This window comes from Astatotilapia calliptera, chromosome 6 (assembly GCF_964374335.1).
Source record: "Astatotilapia calliptera chromosome 6, fAstCal68.1, whole genome shotgun sequence".
In the NCBI taxonomy this organism is placed as follows: Eukaryota; Metazoa; Chordata; class Actinopteri; order Cichliformes; family Cichlidae; genus Astatotilapia; species Astatotilapia calliptera.
Window position 1 is genome coordinate 19,843,069 of NC_137427.1, and position 19,112 is coordinate 19,862,180.

At 39.0% G+C, this 19,112-nt stretch overlaps 1 protein-coding gene across 13 annotated transcripts in view; it reads left to right on the forward strand.

Annotated features, from left to right (window-relative positions):
- Window positions 1–15,883, forward strand: part of ank2a (ankyrin 2a, neuronal) — an 88,372-nt gene extending 72,489 nt beyond the window's left edge. For 12 of the 13 annotated variants that reach the window (XM_080302908.1, XM_080302915.1, XM_080302916.1 and 9 more), the window contains 5 exons: window positions 12,995–13,078; window positions 13,162–13,326; window positions 13,479–13,652; window positions 13,869–13,960; window positions 15,241–15,883. In XM_080302908.1, the coding sequence (XP_080159034.1) occupies window positions 12,995–13,078; window positions 13,162–13,326; window positions 13,479–13,652; window positions 13,869–13,960; window positions 15,241–15,445 (720 nt within the window). In that variant the 3' untranslated portion in view covers window positions 15,446–15,883. The remainder of the gene's footprint in view (window positions 1–12,994; window positions 13,079–13,161; window positions 13,327–13,478; window positions 13,653–13,868; window positions 13,961–15,240) is intronic. The other variant, XM_080302907.1, reaches the window with a different exon arrangement.
- The last annotated feature ends 3,229 nt before the right edge of the window (window positions 15,884–19,112 follow it).

Sequence of the window (19,112 nt, forward strand, 5' to 3'; positions counted from 1 at the left end):
CAGTCACATTCATCTGATTTTAGTCTGGATCTGTTGTCAGATAATAGAGCATTGTCTCCAGAGTTTGTGTCTCCTGGTTTGGACTTTTCACTCTTGAACAGTTGGCTGGCAGACTTTAGAGCATCCTCCCCAGAATCTGTGGTGTCAGTTCATCAATGTCCTCATTCTTCTTCCCTGATGTTAAGTCCAACAATCAGTCAACATTGTAACTACTACTTGCAATATTCTGAAAAAAGGCCCACGTCACCTCTTTCAACAATGTCCGATAATGATGATTTAGAATCTTGTCTTGCACAAATGTTTGAAGACAACAGACCAGATTCACCAGATTCCTACTCTTCAAATGTTGAAGTTAAACACTCAGCTCTTACTGTAAAATCATCGCCTTTGCTGCCTGCTTCAAGAACTTTGACCTATGCACAGGTTGTGCGAGGCTTTACACATGACAACAAATGTGACACTTTATTTGACTTCCAAAGTAGTGACTTGAGAACTATGCCTTCTGCATCTTCGCCATCAGAAGCATCTGATACAGAACATACCCTTTATCTTCTAGACGAGTGGGTGGCGGAATTAAGGCCACAGTCTCCTGAATCGCTGGAGTCTGAAGGTGAATTTAGGCCGCTCTCTCCGGACTCACCTGTTCCTCAGTTCAGATGTCCCCATAATGAATGTAATGCGGAATTGTTAGGGCAACGGTCGGTTACACCAGAATCAGCATTTTCAGACTGGGAAGATTCTGATTTGCGTCTGGAAATTATGTTTGATGAGATCAGACCAGTGTCCTCTCAGTCACATTCATCTGATTTTAGTCTGGATCTGTTGTCAGATAATAGAGCATTGTCTCCAGAGTTTGTGTCTCCTGGTTTGGACTTTTCACTCTTGAACAGTTGGCTGGCAGACTTTAGAGCATCCTCCCCAGAATCTGTGGTGTCAGTTCATCAATGTCCTCATTCTTCTTCCATGATGTTAAGTCCAACAATCAGTCAACATTGTAACTACTACTTGCAATATTCTGAAAAAAGTCCCACGTCACCTCTTTCAACAATGTCCGATAATGATGATTTAGAATCTTGTCTTGCACAAATGTTTGAAGACAACAGACCAGATTCACCAGATTCCTATTCTTTAAATGTTGAAGTTAAACACTCAGCTCTTACTGTAAAATCATCGCCTTTGCTGCCTGCTTCAAGAACTTTGACCTGTGCACAGGTTGTGCGAGGCTTTACACATGACAACGAATGTGACACTTTATTTGACTTCCAAAGTAGTGACTTGAGAACTATGCCTTCTGCATCTTCGCCATCAGAAGCATCTGATACAGAATATACCCTTTATCTTCTAGACGAGTGGGTGGCGGAATTAAGGCCACAGTCTCCTGAATCGCTGGAGTCTGAAGGTGAATTTAGGCCGCTCTCTCCGGACTCACCTGTTCCTCAGTTCAGATGTCCCCATAATGAATGTAATGCGGAATTGTTAGGGCAAAGGTCGGTTACACCAGAATCAGCATTTTCAGACTGGGAAGATTCTGATTTGCGTCTGGAAATTATGTTTGATGAGATCAGACCAGTGTCCTCTCAGTCACATTCATCTGATTTTAGTCTGGATCTGTTGTCAGATAATAGAGCATTGTCTCCAGAGTTTGTGTCTCCTGGTTTGGACTTTTCACTCTTGAACAGTTGGCTGGCAGACTTTAGAGCATCCTCCCCAGAATCTGTGGTGTCAGTTCATCAATGTCCTCATTCTTCTTCCCTGATGTTAAGTCCAACAATCAGTCAACATTGTAACTACTACTTGCAATATTCTGAAAAAAGGCCCACGTCACCTCTTTCAACAATGTCCGATAATGATGATTTAGAATCTTGTCTTGCACAAATGTTTGAAGACAACAGACCAGATTCACCAGATTCCTACTCTTCAAATGTTGAAGTTAAACACTCAGCTCTTACTGTAAAATCATCGCCTTTGCTGCCTGCTTCAAGAACTTTGACCTATGCACAGGTTGTGCGAGGCTTTACACATGACAACAAATGTGACACTTTATTTGACTTCCAAAGTAGTGACTTGAGAACTATGCCTTCTGCATCTTCGCCATCAGAAGCATCTGATACAGAACATACCCTTTATCTTCTAGACGAGTGGGTGGCGGAATTAAGGCCACAGTCTCCTGAATCGCTGGAGTCTGAAGGTGAATTTAGGCCGCTCTCTCCGGACTCACCTGTTCCTCAGTTCAGATGTCCCCATAATGAATGTAATGCGGAATTGTTAGGGCAATGGTCGGTTACACCAGAATCAGCATTTTCAGACTGGGAAGATTCTGATTTGCGTCTGGAAATTATGTTTGATGAGATCAGACCAGTGTCCTCTCAGTCACATTCATCTGATTTTAGTCTGGATCTGTTGTCAGATAATAGAGCATTGTCTCCAGAGTTTGTGTCTCCTGGTTTGGACTTTTCACTCTTGAACAGTTGGCTGGCAGACTTTAGAGCATCCTCCCCAGAATCTGTGGTGTCAGTTCATCAATGTCCTCATTCTTCTTCCCTGATGTTAAGTCCAACAATCAGTCAACATTGTAACTACTACTTGCAATATTCTGAAAAAAGTCCCACGTCACCTCTTTCAACAATGTCCGATAATGATGATTTAGAATCTTGTCTTGCACAAATGTTTGAAGACAACAAACCAGATTCACCAGATTCATATTCTTTAAATGTTGAAGTTAAACACTCAGCTCTTACTGTAAAATCATCGCCTTTGCTGCCTGCTTCAAGAACTTTGACCTATGCACAGGTTGTGCGAGGCTTTACACATGACAATGAATGTGACACTTTATTTGACTTCCAAAGTAGTGACTTGAGAACTATGCCTTCTGCATCTTCGCCATCAGAAGCATCTGATACAGAATATACCCTTTATCTTCTAGACGAGTGGGTGGCGGAATTAAGGCCACAGTCTCCTGAATCGCTGGAGTCTGAAGGTGAATTTAGGCCACTCTCTCCGGACTCACCTGTTCCTCAGTTCAGATGTCCCCATAATGAATGTAATGCGGAATTGTTAGGGCAAAGGTCGGTTACACCAGAATCAGCATTTTCAGACTGGGAAGATTCTGATTTGCGTCTGGAAATTATGTTTGATGAGATCAGACCAGTGTCCTCTCAGTCACATTCATCTGATTTTGATCCCGATTCTTTATCAAATAATAGTCCTTCGTCCCCAGAAAATGAACGCGACACAACTTCGTCCCGAAAATCAAGTCATGCTTTCAGAGAAAAATCAACTTCAGCCAAGGCTTTTTCATCAGATTTTGAACCTCTATCTTCTCAAAACCTATTAGTTAATAAAAACCATACCCAGGTACACACTTCATCTTTGCATTCCTTGCCACAGTCATATGAAATGAGATATGTTAGTGATTCTAGCATACAAAACAAAGTTTGTTTTCCCAAACTAATGTCACATCTTTCTGATCCAATGTATAAAGGAAAATGTCCTTGTTGTGATATTAGATTTTCTGAAACCATCCACCTATTTAGTCAAGTCAGTTGAACATCACAAAAAATATCCTGACGCAATAGTAACTAAAATGGTTCAGTTTTTTTTCTCTAGTATTTCACCAGTCACCAGTCATCTTTTTTTGCATAACAACTATTGTGTTATTAGATCTTCAAGCATCTCTATTGCAATGCTGAAGACACCCGTAATCTTGACTTATGACGTTAATTTATGATAAACTGTGTGATTCCCCTACACATATATTCTATTTATCCTTTATTCCTTTATTCCTTAGTCCTTATGCTCTTTTCCTCAATGCAAGTAAGGCCAACTAGTTACTGCTAGGGCTTCTAGGTACTACTAGGATCATGGGATTAACTCAAAATGAGCTTAATGTTCCCTTATGTGTTTTCAACTGTTGCCTTTTTTAGTGAATGTGGTTGTATTTTGAGCCCTAATTTTGAGGGGGGTTTGTTTTTTTGTTTGACCAAGCCTTTCATGTTCCCTAATGTGTAATGTTTAATGATTATCCACGCCAGTTAGGGCTGGTCAATATGGCCTAAAATCCATATCATGGTATAATTTGAAGCATGTGCGGTAACGATATATATCGCGATATATTCTTTTCTTCTGTATAACATACTTTACACACTATAAGGCAGGGGTCGACAACCCTGGGCACGCGTGCCAAGGGTTAACTGATGGCACGACCGTATCTGGACTGGCCATCTGGCATACCGGGTGATTTTTCGTTTTTATGGGCTGATTATGTATTTATTTATTTATTTTTGTAACGGTATAAACAATGAAAGGTGGTGGATTGGCCAGATACTGGTCGATGTGTAAAAATAACTCAGTTGTTTGTGGAAGCTCCGCCATAGCCACCACCAGAGGCCAGCGGGTGGATGAGGGAAAGGGGGGGCAGGAGGAGAGACCCGAGGCAGCCGCTGGTCCCAGTGTCAGGTGAACTGAACTTCAGGTAAGACGTTATGACCTGCAGTCTATCTGGGTCATAGAAAAACCAAGTTTAGGTGTAGTTTATTTTCGTTGTGCTGACTTTTTACAGTCAGTTACAATAACCCGTACTGCGTACTAGCTGGCGGAGTTTCTATACAGCTGGGCAAGTGCTATGATGTTACTGATAGCGAACTTTATTTTATTCATAAGGTTAGTTAGTAGAGTTGCCAACCGTCCTGTAAAAAACGGAATAATCCCATATTCAGAGAAAATATTACGCGGTTCGTATTGAGCTGAAAAGGAACACAGTTTGTCCCGTACTTCAGCTAAAATGGAAAAAGACACAAAGCAAATCAAATCAAATCACTTTTATTGTCACATCACATGTGCAGGTACATTGGTACAGCACATGTGAGTGAAATTCTTGTGTGCGAGCTTCACAAGCAAAGCTGGAGTTTTTCTGCGTCTTTACGCTGCACAGCTGTTTCTTCTTCTCTCACTCTCTCCCCCTCCCTCTCCTGTTGCTACTTCAGTCATGAAACTGATCAATGATCAGCTGATCGGCTATGCTTGTTTATCGCCCACTTTGCACCAGAAACAGGAAACCAGCGGAAACAGGAAAACAGCAACATCATCTAGCAAAGTTTTGCCAGGGGGCCAGGTAGGGCATTAACAGGGAAAGGGGGGCACAAAGAAATATGTTTCTTTCTTATTCTCATTTAAAAATATCTAGCTTTTATTAAATAATTATCTGAATCTTATAACCAAAGTTTTTATCTGACGTAAAATGTATAGAAATCATACATATACCAACAAGACAGTGTACATCACTGTCACCAAGGCGTTTGTTTTCATTCAAAGGCTTTATATCTTTTAATACCTGGTGGGCCGGTCTCTAGTCAAAATGCCCGGGCCGATCTTTTGTCACAGTCCAGCCCTGGGCACGACACGCAGTGAGTTAATCTGAGAAGGTGCATTAAAAAATAAATGGCTGGGCCAGCGGTGCACATCACAAATTAGCTCACATAGACACACTAGTTGTGCCGCTTCTTAATGACGGTATCTTAGCTAACAACCACAACGACCAGATTCAACTTGTAATTGGCTAAAAATAACTTAGCTTACCAGTGAGAGGGACGTTGCTAGCTGACAGTTTTTTCAAGCGATGTTGAAATTTCCACATTCCGACACTTCAGATGCTTCAGGAGCTCTCCGCTCAGCGCAGCATCAGCACCACAGAAATACACGGATACATCCGTAGACTCGAGACTGATCAAACCAGAAGGCTTTAATGAGCAGCTGGATTTGTCTCGCATTAACTGGCTGAGTTAATGCCAGTTAATGCGACATTGAAATGCAGCTGATTGAACTGAAAACCTCAACTTTGTGGGGGTGAAAGTTTGCAGAACTACGAACGAAGCTGGAATCCATAGCTGTGCGTGTTCATGGAGCTTGCATTTTCACCTGCTGGACATCACTACCTGACAAGTTTAACTGTCTTCAGAACATTGCAGAGGCATTATTGACAGTATTTGGCTCTACATATCTGTGTAAGCAGATTTTCTCTCACACGAAGAGTGTCCTCAGGTAGCGGTCTGCATGCTGGACACTCGTAGACCTGTGTCTCTGAGTGGGAGACCAGAGATCACATTAACATGTGTATCCCTGTATTAACAAACATGTCATATTGGCTCAGTTTATTTTTCTTATCATTGTTGTGAGGAGACCATAAAGAGCATTTGCATTTTCTGTTGTACAGTTCATTTGCTGTTATGGAGTTCTTGTTATGGATAAAAAGTGTATTTTTTTGTTTCAAAACAGCTGATAACTATTCGCTGATAGCTGCAAACATCTGCGAACAAATATAATTCTATAAAGTTGTTCTATATAGTGTGTAACTGTCAATATAGAGTTATTAAATTTATTGCTAATGCAATCATATGGCACATTGACTTCTGAGGAAATTTTAGATGGTACTCATCATCAGAAAGGTTGTCTACCCCCCGCTATAAGGCATAAAATACTTTCATTTTCTCAGAAATCGACAGTGTGCCTTATGTCTGAATTCTGGTTGTGCTTACTCACCTCGAACCGATTTTATGTGGTAGAAATCTGTCAAAAAATGTTTTAGTATGATTTTGGTAAGCTATGAAGGCGCACAGCTTGATGGATTGCCGGAGCGTTACGGCTGCCGTAGTCAGGAGCTTCGCGGAGTAATCCGGGTCCAAAACTCCGTCTGCTTCAGGTCCCAAAGTCAAACGAAAAACTGTCTAAATTCTTTCATCCTTAATAAAATAATCAGCGTTGCTGCTTTACCAGGTGTAACAATTAAGTTTAACATCCAGGCATCCATGAAAACAGAATTTATTAAATTTAATGGAGTTAGAAGTTAGCAGGAAGTTAGCTCGCTAGTTTCCACTTAAACATGATATAGCATGTTCTGACTGAGAGATTTCTGAAAAATTAAAATGTACAGGTCTGCTATGACTTCCAACATAAATGAAAACAGACAGAAAACTAAACAGCAGTGATTTTTGTAGGGTTACTGAAGTTGGACTAGCTGGTATATAATGATGTGCTACGTGATCGCTAGCAAAACAGCTATGTTAGCATAACATTAGCACAGTGAAGCTGAAGGATGAACGCTAACCTTTTTCCACTCGATAAAAGTTAACGTGAGGATTTCTGGTGGTTAGGGACAAATGCAATTGCATGGCAGGATGCTATAAACGGACAAAACTTCAGTCAGGAGAACAACTGAGGTAATCCACAATACGAGGTTAGTCATTAATATACTGCAACAACATGGGAATAGAACAGCTGCGAGAGAATTCATCATTATTGAATCAATGGTACGGAAGTGGAGGAAGCGCAGTTTTTAGCTTTCCCCATATTCGAAAAGTGCTTCGTCTCCTTGCTATTACTGTCGCCCGGCATAATTTGCAGATGATGTTGTTTGCAGCTGCTGCAATGCTTTCGACCAAAACAGGCACAGCTTGATGACGCCGTCAACATGCGCTATCACGGTAGAGCGGTATAAGTCAAAATCTCTACCGTTGGCCAAATTTATATTGTTTCTATCGTATACCGTTTCTACCGCCCACCCCTAACGCTTGTCAAGTTTTATTAAGCTCAAGTCTGCTGATTTTGTCACAGGCTTAAGGCTGTAATGCTGGAAATCCAGGCCACATTTTGGAGTAAGGTCTAGTCAAGGTCTAGTCTTGTATAGTGTAACCTGCATGTAACATCCTATGTGCATGCATAAGTGGACCATAGGTGTTTTGCTGGGTGTCTACCAAATATCAGGTAGTTTCAATGTTGTGGCTGACCTACTGCTCATACTCAGAATGCAGTTTGACCAGTTGTTTATCTGTTTTATTCTGTCCAAACAAGCTTTTGCATTAGTTAGTAGAGTTACACCAGCAGAAATGCCTATCTGATGCTGTAGGGGCACATTCAAATGGAGGCGTGACAACATAAATTATAAATTAAAGGGTCACCATCTGGTCAAAACAGTTTTGTTCAGGAGTGCTGAGGTATTTGACTCTGATTTTAAGACATTATAATATTTGGTGCAACAAATAATTTAGAAAGGAAATGAAATGCTATATCTGTCACTATGTTCCCTGGATAAATAAAAAGTTAGCAAATGAATTGTCATCACATGGTGCAGATGGGCCACCAGAGGGAGTTGACAGGTGTTGTGCTTTGTCACAGATCATCTGTCTTCCACCAACTCAATTCTGTCTTTCAGAGAATAGACATTATAGGCATAACATTGTATATTCACAGCTCAGATAATAAAATTACCTATCTATCTAATCTGGAGAGACACTGTAATTATTTATGTTTTGCTATTTTTCTTTTATGTGATATGACCATATTATCGATTGTATACACTAGTTTTTATTGTATACAATGTGTATTGTACACTCTATACTTTAGAGTTTAATATTCAATCCTACGGGTCCCCCATAAATGTACTGTACAAAAAAAGGTGTACACAGTCAGTTGTTGATGATTTGTTGCCTGCAATCACTAAAATTATTTAAAATTCAGATTAGAGTGAAACTCCCCAACAATCAGACAAAGCCCTATGCTCAAGCAGTAGTAAATGGACTGGTTCTTATATAGCACTTTTCTACTCTGACAAGGCACTCGGAGCGCTACAACTTGCCTTATTCACCCACTCATACAAGCACTTTTTTTTTCTTTTTCTATGCAATTGCTTTCTGTCTAAAATTCACACTCCAGTGGATGCATCGAAGAGCAACTTGGGGTTACTATCTTGCCCAAGTATATCTGGCATGCAGGCTAGTTCAGACAGAGGATCTGTTGCTGTTGGTTTTGGCAAGTAAGAAGAAAAAATAGAAGAGCATTCAAATAGATTACAAAATTCTGATTTCACTCTACATTAGTTACAGTCACAGATACATATCTTGAAACAAAGACTACACAAAATGAAACATCTGAAAACGAACCTATAACTCTTTACTAAGATATAAATAATCGTTTTTCAGTTTGTTTTTTAATAAAGCCTAAATGCCAAAAAGTCTATATTAGATCACAATAAACCACAGCTAGTTTTCATCATTTGAGTCACAAGCCATCTGTAGAAAACAGTGGTTTTCATCATGGTACCTGGCTGGAGGAGGCTTTCCAATGAACAACCTCAAGGAAAAAAGAATCCCTGAAGTGAATACAACTTGTGTATGAACAAAAATGGACACAACAATATCACATGTCCAAGACTGATCTTCCCAAGTACATGAAAAGCCCATGAAAAGAAAATCCACGATCAAGTTCAAGAGAAAAATTTCCATGGCATTGGTAAGGCAGCAAAGGCTGTTGCATATCAGTGAATGCAGTGTTGATTTTTATAAGTAGTAGCTTCCCCCAATAACAAGCAATGGCTCTCTGACCATGGCATGTTTGCATTAGAACAGGTAGAATGCCCTTTCTCTGAAGCAAAACTAATAGAGATTACCAATAGAAATGTATTTTTTATTTACTGTAGTTGCAGCAAATTTTTTGCAATATTTAGCTGTTCAGTTAAAAAACACAGAATTCTAAATTTGCCACAGCTGATATTTTTCTTCCTCTTTGAAAGTACATCCTCCGCCAAAGAATTTTTACATTTAAAACCCACACATTTTGCTTTCCCAAATGTATTGGCAGGGGCGCAACACCTTGGGTTGGTTGCGTTGATTCAAATTTTCACCTGATGTGTTTTTGTAACCTTTCCTTATAATGCTGTGTCATTTGGGCAGGTTTTTTGAAACGGTGTTATTATTATTGCAGTAATGCAGCTCAGCAAAATGCACTAGCAAATTTTATAAACTGCTGGATGGCTGACTTTATATGACATGGAAGTGACTTTATACTATACTTATGCATGTTCATCTTCACAGTAAATCAAATCTTTTGTTATTCATTTTTGCAAGTCTATCATAGTTGTAATATAATGTCTTGTCAATTATGTACTGCTATGAAGAATATTTCAAAAATATCGATGGGCATCTTAATAGGTCATGCCATGCTTTTTAAACCTCATGCTGCTTGTTAAATACATGTATTAACATATTTCTTAATATGTTAATTCTGTTTTATATGCATGTGCACTACAAGTGAACTTAATTATTTAAAATATTGCTCACTGTTCTTGTATTTAAAACACCAACTTGTCCTTGAAAAATCTTGGAAAATGCATGCGTCATTGGAGTCTTCCTTAAATCAACAACAAAACCACCCATGATATTTATTTTTAATTCCCACTTCATTGTACCATTTCTTTCAGGTGTCACCTGCATCTTCCAAGACAAATATTTCACAAGATTCACAACAAAAAAATCTTGAATTAGGACAGAGGCAGGTCTTTCCAGCAGAATCCCCATCCTTACCATGTGATTCAAATACAGTTTTCACTAAAAAACTAGAATTACCAATTCCAGCTAACTTTGACTTGAGTAAAGCACAATTTGACACCACAGTGAACAATCAAATTAGTGCACCACAGGAAAAAGACAAAATGTCATCTCCCACAAGTGAAGATTATGGCTTAGTTAAACCAAGCTTCATGACTCTAGAATCAGTCTCTCAAACAGCTCAAGATAGCCCAGATGCTGCAACTGTCATGTCCTCAGAATCCACACCAACACCACCAGGGTCTGGGTCCCCTCAGCTTGACCAGCTTCTGTCAGATCTGGAGGAGATGAAACTTAAGTTTAGACCAGAGGCACTTAAACCACATTCATCTGAATCCACCAACGAGATCCCTGCAGTTGACCAAATGTATGAGTTCCAAGATATTTTCCTTCAGGATCACAGCCCTGCAGAATATAGTGATATGCTAAAAGTCAATCTATCATCTGCTGCACAGCTTGCAGTAGATAACCCAGATATTCCCATTACAGAGCATCCACATTTCCAGACATCCATTCAGCTTGAACATGAAATGGTCTCAGTCATTCCCGATGTAACAAAACTTGTCATAAGCGTACCATCAAGCTCTGGTCTTCATAAAGACAGTTCTGAGTCCTCTAATGAATCCCTTTCGAGCCCAGAATCTTCCCAAAGACTTTGTGAAGAAATGGAACAACCAAGCTTTCATGTGGATGCATTTCAGTTAAGCACACATGGTCTAAATAATACTCAGAAATTTCCTTCAGTTGCTACAAAGAGCAAGTCTGACATACCTGAGAAAGGTATTTGTTGGGAAGATGCTACAACTGACATTCTTCAGAGTCAAGAAGCACATGAATTAGCTATGCCATCTAATGACTTTAAAGGTGTGACAGAATCACAGACTAACCCAGATAGACTTCAGTTATGGGCAGCAAACTCTGTTGACAGTATACATAATGAAGATTTGTCTTCACAGTCTCTTTCTGATTTGACTCCTGAGACAGTGATATCTGCAAGAAATTTCAGCTTTGAAGAACTGGTGCCCAATTCCTCATCAAGGAACTTAAAAATATCTTCAGATGAGGACAGGACCAGTGAACACCATTCAGAAGGATCTCTGACTTCAGTAGACGATGAATGTTTTGACTCTGAGTCTTCTTCAGTCAAACCCAAAACTTATTCTTCTTCAGCCTCTGATGAAGAGTACAACTTGCCACCTGGCTACGCAGAGGCCTCCTCTATTTCATCTACCTATACTCAGATACCTTCAGGATACAGTCCTATAGTGCATAGTGGTGCAGACAGTCCAACCAATGAATATTCTGACCCAGAGCCTTACTTTGACTGCAAACAGGGTTCATCCGATTTCTCAGAGCCTGATCCTGATGAGTCTGAGACAAGAGCTAGGTCAAGTGGAGGTCAAGCCCAGGATCACTCTAGAGTGCAGGAAAAGTTGAATCAAAAAGTACTGTTGTCTTCTGGAAGTGAAGATTACGAAGACGCTTCTTTTGTCCATGAGCCTATTTATCGTGTAGATGTAAAGAGAGAAGAAATGCAAGAAACATCAGATGAAGAATTCACCTTGTGTGAGACTTCACAACCACCACCTGTCTGTGAAACTGCAGCATATCATGATACTGATAAATCTCTGACAAGGGTAAGATGAGAGTTGGTAAAAAAAACTGCAAGTGTTTTCCCCAGAGCTGAGCTTGGCCAAATGACTATATTTGCTTCAGAGAGGAATGACTGCTGGTAACCCTGTAGACACGTGAATGGGAGCTAAAACTCCTTCTAACCCTTAATTTGTTTTGATTTCACATTTGACTAATCCTAACTTAGCATGTCACTTTGCTGCCTGTAACTAGTAGGATCACTCACAGTGATAACATGAGTTACTTTTTTTTTCATCAGTAGGCACATTTATTGTCATCTAGGTAAGAGCATGGTGTATTTTCTTTTTTTGTTTAATTATAGACTGCCATGTTGTACTTTCAGTGTAATGTACAAAACGACATGCAATCATCTGAAAGTGCAACATATCACTCTGCTTCTTGCTTGCTTTCCTGCAAACCTAGCATTCATGCTGTCATTCATTATTAAATGTCAATGGATTTGTGTTGCTTGGTCAGGAGATCAACGCTGAGCTTGGATCAATGTCAGAAAGTTCAGATGATGAATTTTTGACTGCCAGAATAGTACAAAGAAGAGTTGTCATTCAGGTATCTGATTTAGCATGACTGATGACGTTTTAAACCAGTGTGGCAACTAAATGAAAGCTAAAAACTTTCACTGTCAAGTTACAAATGTTTATTTTCTAACAACCTTAAGTCTTAACAGAAAGGATTAAAATGGGTTCAAATTAGATAACACACCCCTTGATTAACATGTATGAGCCTAACCTGAGAGTTTTGTGCTGCTGTGAGCACTTTTTTTCTTGGTTTATTTAACAAAATACATCTGAAAATGCAAGTTTGTTTCCTGTGTCCCGAAGTCTCTGTTTTCTCACTGAATTACTGCTTAAAAGTTGTGTGCATTATTATACTCGAACATACAGTTGCACTAATTTGTCAGTTAAAGAAGTGAATATTTCACTGACCCAAATGAGCCTGTATGATTATTAGTTGTCTTGTTTTCCTCATAGGCTGATGAAATGCCAGACCTCCCTGCCCAGTCGGTGTCAGAAGAAAGGTACAAGGATGAAAATGGACACATAGTTGTCAAAAAGGTGGAGAAAAAATGCACTATATGCATTATATGCAAGTATAAGTTAATCCTATATATAGTCGTTAAATGCATTATCTTGCTCAGGTTACCCGTAAAATTATACGTAAGTGTGTTTCCGCGGATGGTGCGGAGCATGAAGAGACGACCTTAGAAGGAGCTCCTCAGGGGTTTGTCCCTGCAGCGGAGGGAGATGGCTACTCTAAGGTTGTGAAGCGGACAGTCGTGAAAAGTGAGGGAGACCACACAGAGGTATGTTCGTTGCAGATGTCCTTCTTCATAGTGTTTTGTTCTGTTTTGTTTTGGGGTTGTTTTTTGTTTTGTTTTTTACCAAAAAATGGAAGGTGTAACATCTATACTGACATTAATATATAAAGTACAGCTAAATAAACTTTTTGACCTAGGTGACTTTTACCGAACGTGAGCATTCGTCATCATCAAGGCAGGAGACGGCTGATGGCCGCAAGATCAGTCACACGGAAAGGACAACCGTGTTGGAGGGTGAAAGGACAGTGACACACCATGGTGATCAGTCTTTGACCTCTGATCTGCCTACAGCCCAGGACGACTTCAAGAAGGTTTTTAAACACTTTGTCACCGTTATTCCCCAACCACATAACCACATATTAACATAATACTTATACATCAACATTCTTCATGTCTTAGCACCTTAGGTTTAAAAAAAATAATAAACAAACAGCACATTGTGAAGATGTTTCGAGTTTCAAATGTATGTTTTTTATTATTTAATCACTTTGAATTAAGAGACTGTTCTCTGCTTTTCATGCCACCAGGCATTCGGTTATTTGAGTGGTTTTAGCGGAACAGAGCTCCCTCTGGTGGTAGAAAGAGAGACTATCAAAGAGGATGGAACAGTGGTCAGGAGGTGTGCCTACTGGAGTGCACGTGTGTGTGTGAAGCTTACTATTATTGACTAATGTTTGCGCATGTTCATTTGTGCTGGCAAACAAATTTTTTGTATTCTTAACCAATTCAAAGTCAAACGTGTAAATAAACCAGTGAGATGTGAGTTTATAATTTTTTAACTCTTGTGAACAACTGCAAGAAAATGTTGTCCCGTGCACTACATTAAAATTATTATTCATGCACTATTTAGTTGTTTTTAGTAAATCATAGTTTTAGTGATTACTTTGTGTTGCTGCTTTTGAGTAGTATAGAAGTTGAATAGCCTTAAATATTCCAAGTAATTAACAAGCAAAAGACACAAAAATGAAAAGGAAAAAGATACATTTTGACACAAATGAGTTTTGAGTAGAATTCCGTAGGTTTCCTAATGGTGGTATTTTACAAACAAGTTTAATTCAGGAAAAACTGGCTCAAAAGAAATTCCTTGGTTTGAGGAACCTGAATTCAGGTTCCACGCAGGGGACGACATGTTTTCAGCCTTAACAGTATGAGTTTTGCAACACAATCTTAAGCTTTCTCCACTAAGAAAATAGCTATGAAGTTGCTCACAAAAAATTGATTCCTTTCATCTAGTCATAGTGATTTCAGGTCCAGATGAACAGAATCAAGTTGTGGGGATTTCCTTACCTGGACGATCGAGCATGCATCAAGACCATGAAGTTGCTGTGCATGTGTGCAGCGAGTATTAATAGAGATGAGAAAGAGAGATCAATTTCTCCCATAACTGCTTCTCAGGCTCACTGTCCACAACTGAATTTAAAGTCCTTCTCTTTACATACAAAATCTTGAGTAATCAGGCTTCATCATACCGTCATCAGACAGTTTTATATTATCCCAACAGAGCACTTCTGCTTTCAGACGGCAGGTTTATTTGTGGTTTCTAGAGTTTCTAAAAAAGCTTTCACATTTCGTCCCCCATGTGGGTGATATAGAGTCACTTGATTATTGGGGTTTTCTCCAGAATACTATAGGGTCTTTACTTTACAGTATCAAGTGTCCTGAGGTGATCGTTGTTGGGATTTGGCACTTTATAAGTAAACCTGAATTCAATTCAACTGTGTAAATCCAAAAATGTAATGTTGGATTTACACGGTCTAATCTGTGTGGGGGTTTTTTTTCTCCTATAACATATCTGTAACTATAGCTCTTCCTTTACTTTATTTTCCACAGGTGAATTTTTTCAAAGATATTTATCTTTCTTTATCTATTTCCCCTCCCTGCCTCTTGCTACCTGTCCAGGGCCCATCTGCGTAAAGGTTGCACTCTCACACGAACAGTGGTTGAGGGAGCTGGGCAGCGCAAACAGGTCATTCAAGAGAAAGTGGACCACCCCAGAAAAGGATCAAAAACCCGTGATCTCCAACAGCATCTCCACCAGCTCTTTCACCGCTACTACGAAGAAGAAAAGAACAATGATGAGGAGGAAGGAAGAGTAAATGATTGAGTAACACTCTGCCCAACTCCCTCGTTGTGCCCATGCTAAAATCCCTGCTAGTCCTATGCATTAGTCACATGCAATCCTAGTGTGCACAAACACACCTCAAAGCTACCACAGTCTTCCCCTTTAGGACCTGGAAGATGATCTTTAGTTCTTGATTTGGAGTTTTTTCCCTGTGTGGTTTCAAAGTACTTCTGAGTTTCTTTATTTTATTTTTTTTATCTTTTTGCCTTTTGTGACCAAAGAAAGCCTTTTGTTGATCTCCTGATTGTTTTACTTTCTGATTCAAGTTGTCTGATAGGTTTGTCTTATCCTGTGGTAGAGCAACAGAACACTCAAAGAAAACAGAGCGACACTATCCCCATCAAATAACTCACAAACCTCCGAAGTACATTTTACTTAAAAACACTGGTACTGCTCTTGGAGTAGGTGCTTGGACTGAAAGACGATATTTCACATTGCACTGCCTCTCACAACTTTCACAGATAATCCTTTATGAAAAAAAACAACTTCTCACTCACTGTACTAGCCTCTGCTTTTTTGATTCAGATGGTCAAGATATCACAAACAGAAAATCAGACTGTACTGACACTGAATTTAACTGCTGCTGTTGTGTTTCGTGTTGACTATGTGTACTCTGTCTTTGGGAATTATATATTCTATTTAATCTCAACATTACTGACATCTGTAGCCTAGGAATGAATAATCACTCATGTGAACTTAACAGGCATGACTAATCAACATCTGTCAGTTTGATCCTAGCTTTGACTGCTTTGTCGTTGTGTGGATTGCCCTTCTGCTTTTCTTTACCTTGTGTGTGTGTGTGTGTGTGTGTGTGTGTGTCTTTCATTCTTTATTATTATGTTTCAACTAATCATTGTTGACCTCCACTTTTAAAGTATGGATGTGATGAGTGCAGGTGTAACTGTACGTGCTTTAGGTTTGATTTTGTCTGTGCATTTGATGAGTTAAATACCACACTGAACGCTGGTCAAAAGTTTCTGTAGGTGATTTTAACTTGTTTGCTGATGTTTGTTTGTTTTTTCATTTTCGTGTAGAGAAGTTATTTAATTTAATAATTCAGCCCCTCAGGATTTGGCACTGGGAAATGAAATAATCCCAGTTTTCTAATATTACATTTGCGGTAAGATGATGATACACTCAGTGTTTTATTTATGTAAAGATTTGTTAGTTTATCTTTTGAATCCGATTGTTGAAGTAGATAAAGGCGGTTTTGTGTTATGTGTGTGAGTGAATGATTCGGCGTATGTAGTTAAAGGATGTGTAGCAGTTTCTGTCAGCAAAGAAAAGAAATGTTTATTTTACACAATTAGCATTTGCACTCCTGAATTTCAGAAGAGGAAACCTCCATGCTTTCTGTGCACTGCAATACAAGGTACAGAATATATCAGCCACAGGGATATACTCATTGTGGAGGGATTGCTGTAACAAAGCAGGTTGAGAGCTTAAATATATGATTATCCACAGCTCGGAGCATCGCTACTGTTTGTATTTACAACATGCAATGTATTTACTCTCACTCTCACTGTTTATTTTGTGATTTAGAGAAAAAAATGCAAATTAGTGGAGATTCACTGTGACAGATATGCTTTTAATTTGAAGACTCAGCATCCCTTCTCTGTGATGATGACCCGTTATATACATATACAATGCATATATAAATAAATATCTATAAAGGCATGTATTACTGTATCAAAAGTCAAGAATGCAGAAAAGAAAATGGCTGCAGTGTATCTATAGCTGAGAATAAAAATCTACAAATGTGCAGTGTTGTATCTGATTACATCTTTTAACTGTAAAATGGGCCATTTTGACATGCCAAAATAGTAGCTTGGGTGTATTGTTGATGGTTGTGTCTCAGGGGAGGTCTTGTATAACCAAGTTCAGAGCTTACTGGAACTGAGAATTATTAATTCCATCTGTGCTTTTCTAGAAACTACTTTACTCTGCTTCTTTATTTGCAAGAGGGCGCCTTGTCTGCATATTTGACCATGAATATCATGCTGGATTTTCTTCCTGACTTAACTCCAAAAGGATTTATGTCTCAGAACTGAACTGGGGAGCTTTTGTTTGTTGGGAAAATGTCTAATACACTACACTTTTTCTACTGTGACAAAGGAAAAATTATCTTAAAAATTGTCTTTTTTAATTCCTGCTACATCCAGTCCCATCAGTTTTATAATAAAGATATGTTAGGCACATGTACTTAGTAGAGTTTGTACTGCCTCCTGCTGGGCATCAGGGGTAACCCAGAAGAAACAGATTTCCATTTAAACTCAAGATAAATGGGTTGCATGAATTTTACCTCACACTACACATTTTCAAAGACACAGTTCCAGTCTTTAAAAAGTATTACAAATGATCCATAAATCTGCACCCATGTGTACTAAGAGTCAAATCAGCTACTTGGGAAGAAATGGTTTATAAACAGGACAGCTTTCATCACAGTGGGTTAAGAAATTGATTTGCCTAATTGACACATGTTCAGGTCTGTGTGAAATGCACTCTTCTGGAGATGTGATCTAAAGATCCTTTCCTTGGTTTAGCACCCTGCAGTTGTCCTTGTGCAATAGCCCGACAAAGCTAGTGAATTCAAGAACTTGTTGATGGTAAGAGGGTTGAAAGGTTAACAAATCTTCATCCAAGGAGGTCATTTAAGGTTGAACTGCTTATTTAATACACTTTACCTCCATACTACCAAGGTAAGTAGAATCCAACTTTATTGATCATAAACACATGTTTCACCTGGTAGCTTAAATATTTAAATGCTTTCTCACTCATTTTCAGTCCAGTCCTCACACCTGACCATTTTCAGGGGAATATTTTTTTAATCAATCATTCATGCACAAAAAGGCATCTAACTACAAGGATCAACCAGTGTTGTATCTACACAAAACAGGCAAATTAGCAAAGAACATATTTTTAACTGCATCTTTAGACAGTTTGTTACTAGCAAAAGCACATAATTCTTTTCCATTTCTTTAGTTGAATACAAAAAATAGCCAAAGATAACACTTTGAGGAGTAAATGGTAATTTTGCAACAACAAGGTGATTCCCAAAGCGCCATCAACTCAACACTTGGCATATTTCGACATCGTGTACAATGTATCCTTAAAAAATTTGAGGAATCAGGACAAAAGAAGACGTCATAACAGTGATTGTCTACAGTCATACTATAAAACACAGCTGAGGCTCTGTCATGGTTTGGGGCTGTATTTTAGTCAGTGTTGTTGGAGATCTTGTCAAAATTGATGGAATTGTGAACAATCATATTTTGGTCCACCATGCAATACCATCTGGAAAGCATCTGATTAATAACAGCATCATTTTCAGCCGGAAAATCATCCCAAACACACTGCTAATGCAGTAAAAGCATACCTGCGTAGAAAAAAGATACGTATGCACACTATCAGTCATGGATTGGCCTCCCCAGAGCCCAGGTTGTACATGTTGTATTTCAGAGTATGTTTAAACATGAAAATGTAATATAAGTCTTTAAATATCCAAATAATCAGGCACAACAATATAGCCTGGTCTGGGCTTAGCATTTCTGAAGCACAGCAATCTAATCACACAGTGACCAAACCACAGGACACAAATGCATGAAAAATCAATACCAAAATAACACAAAATAAAATTAAAACACATCAA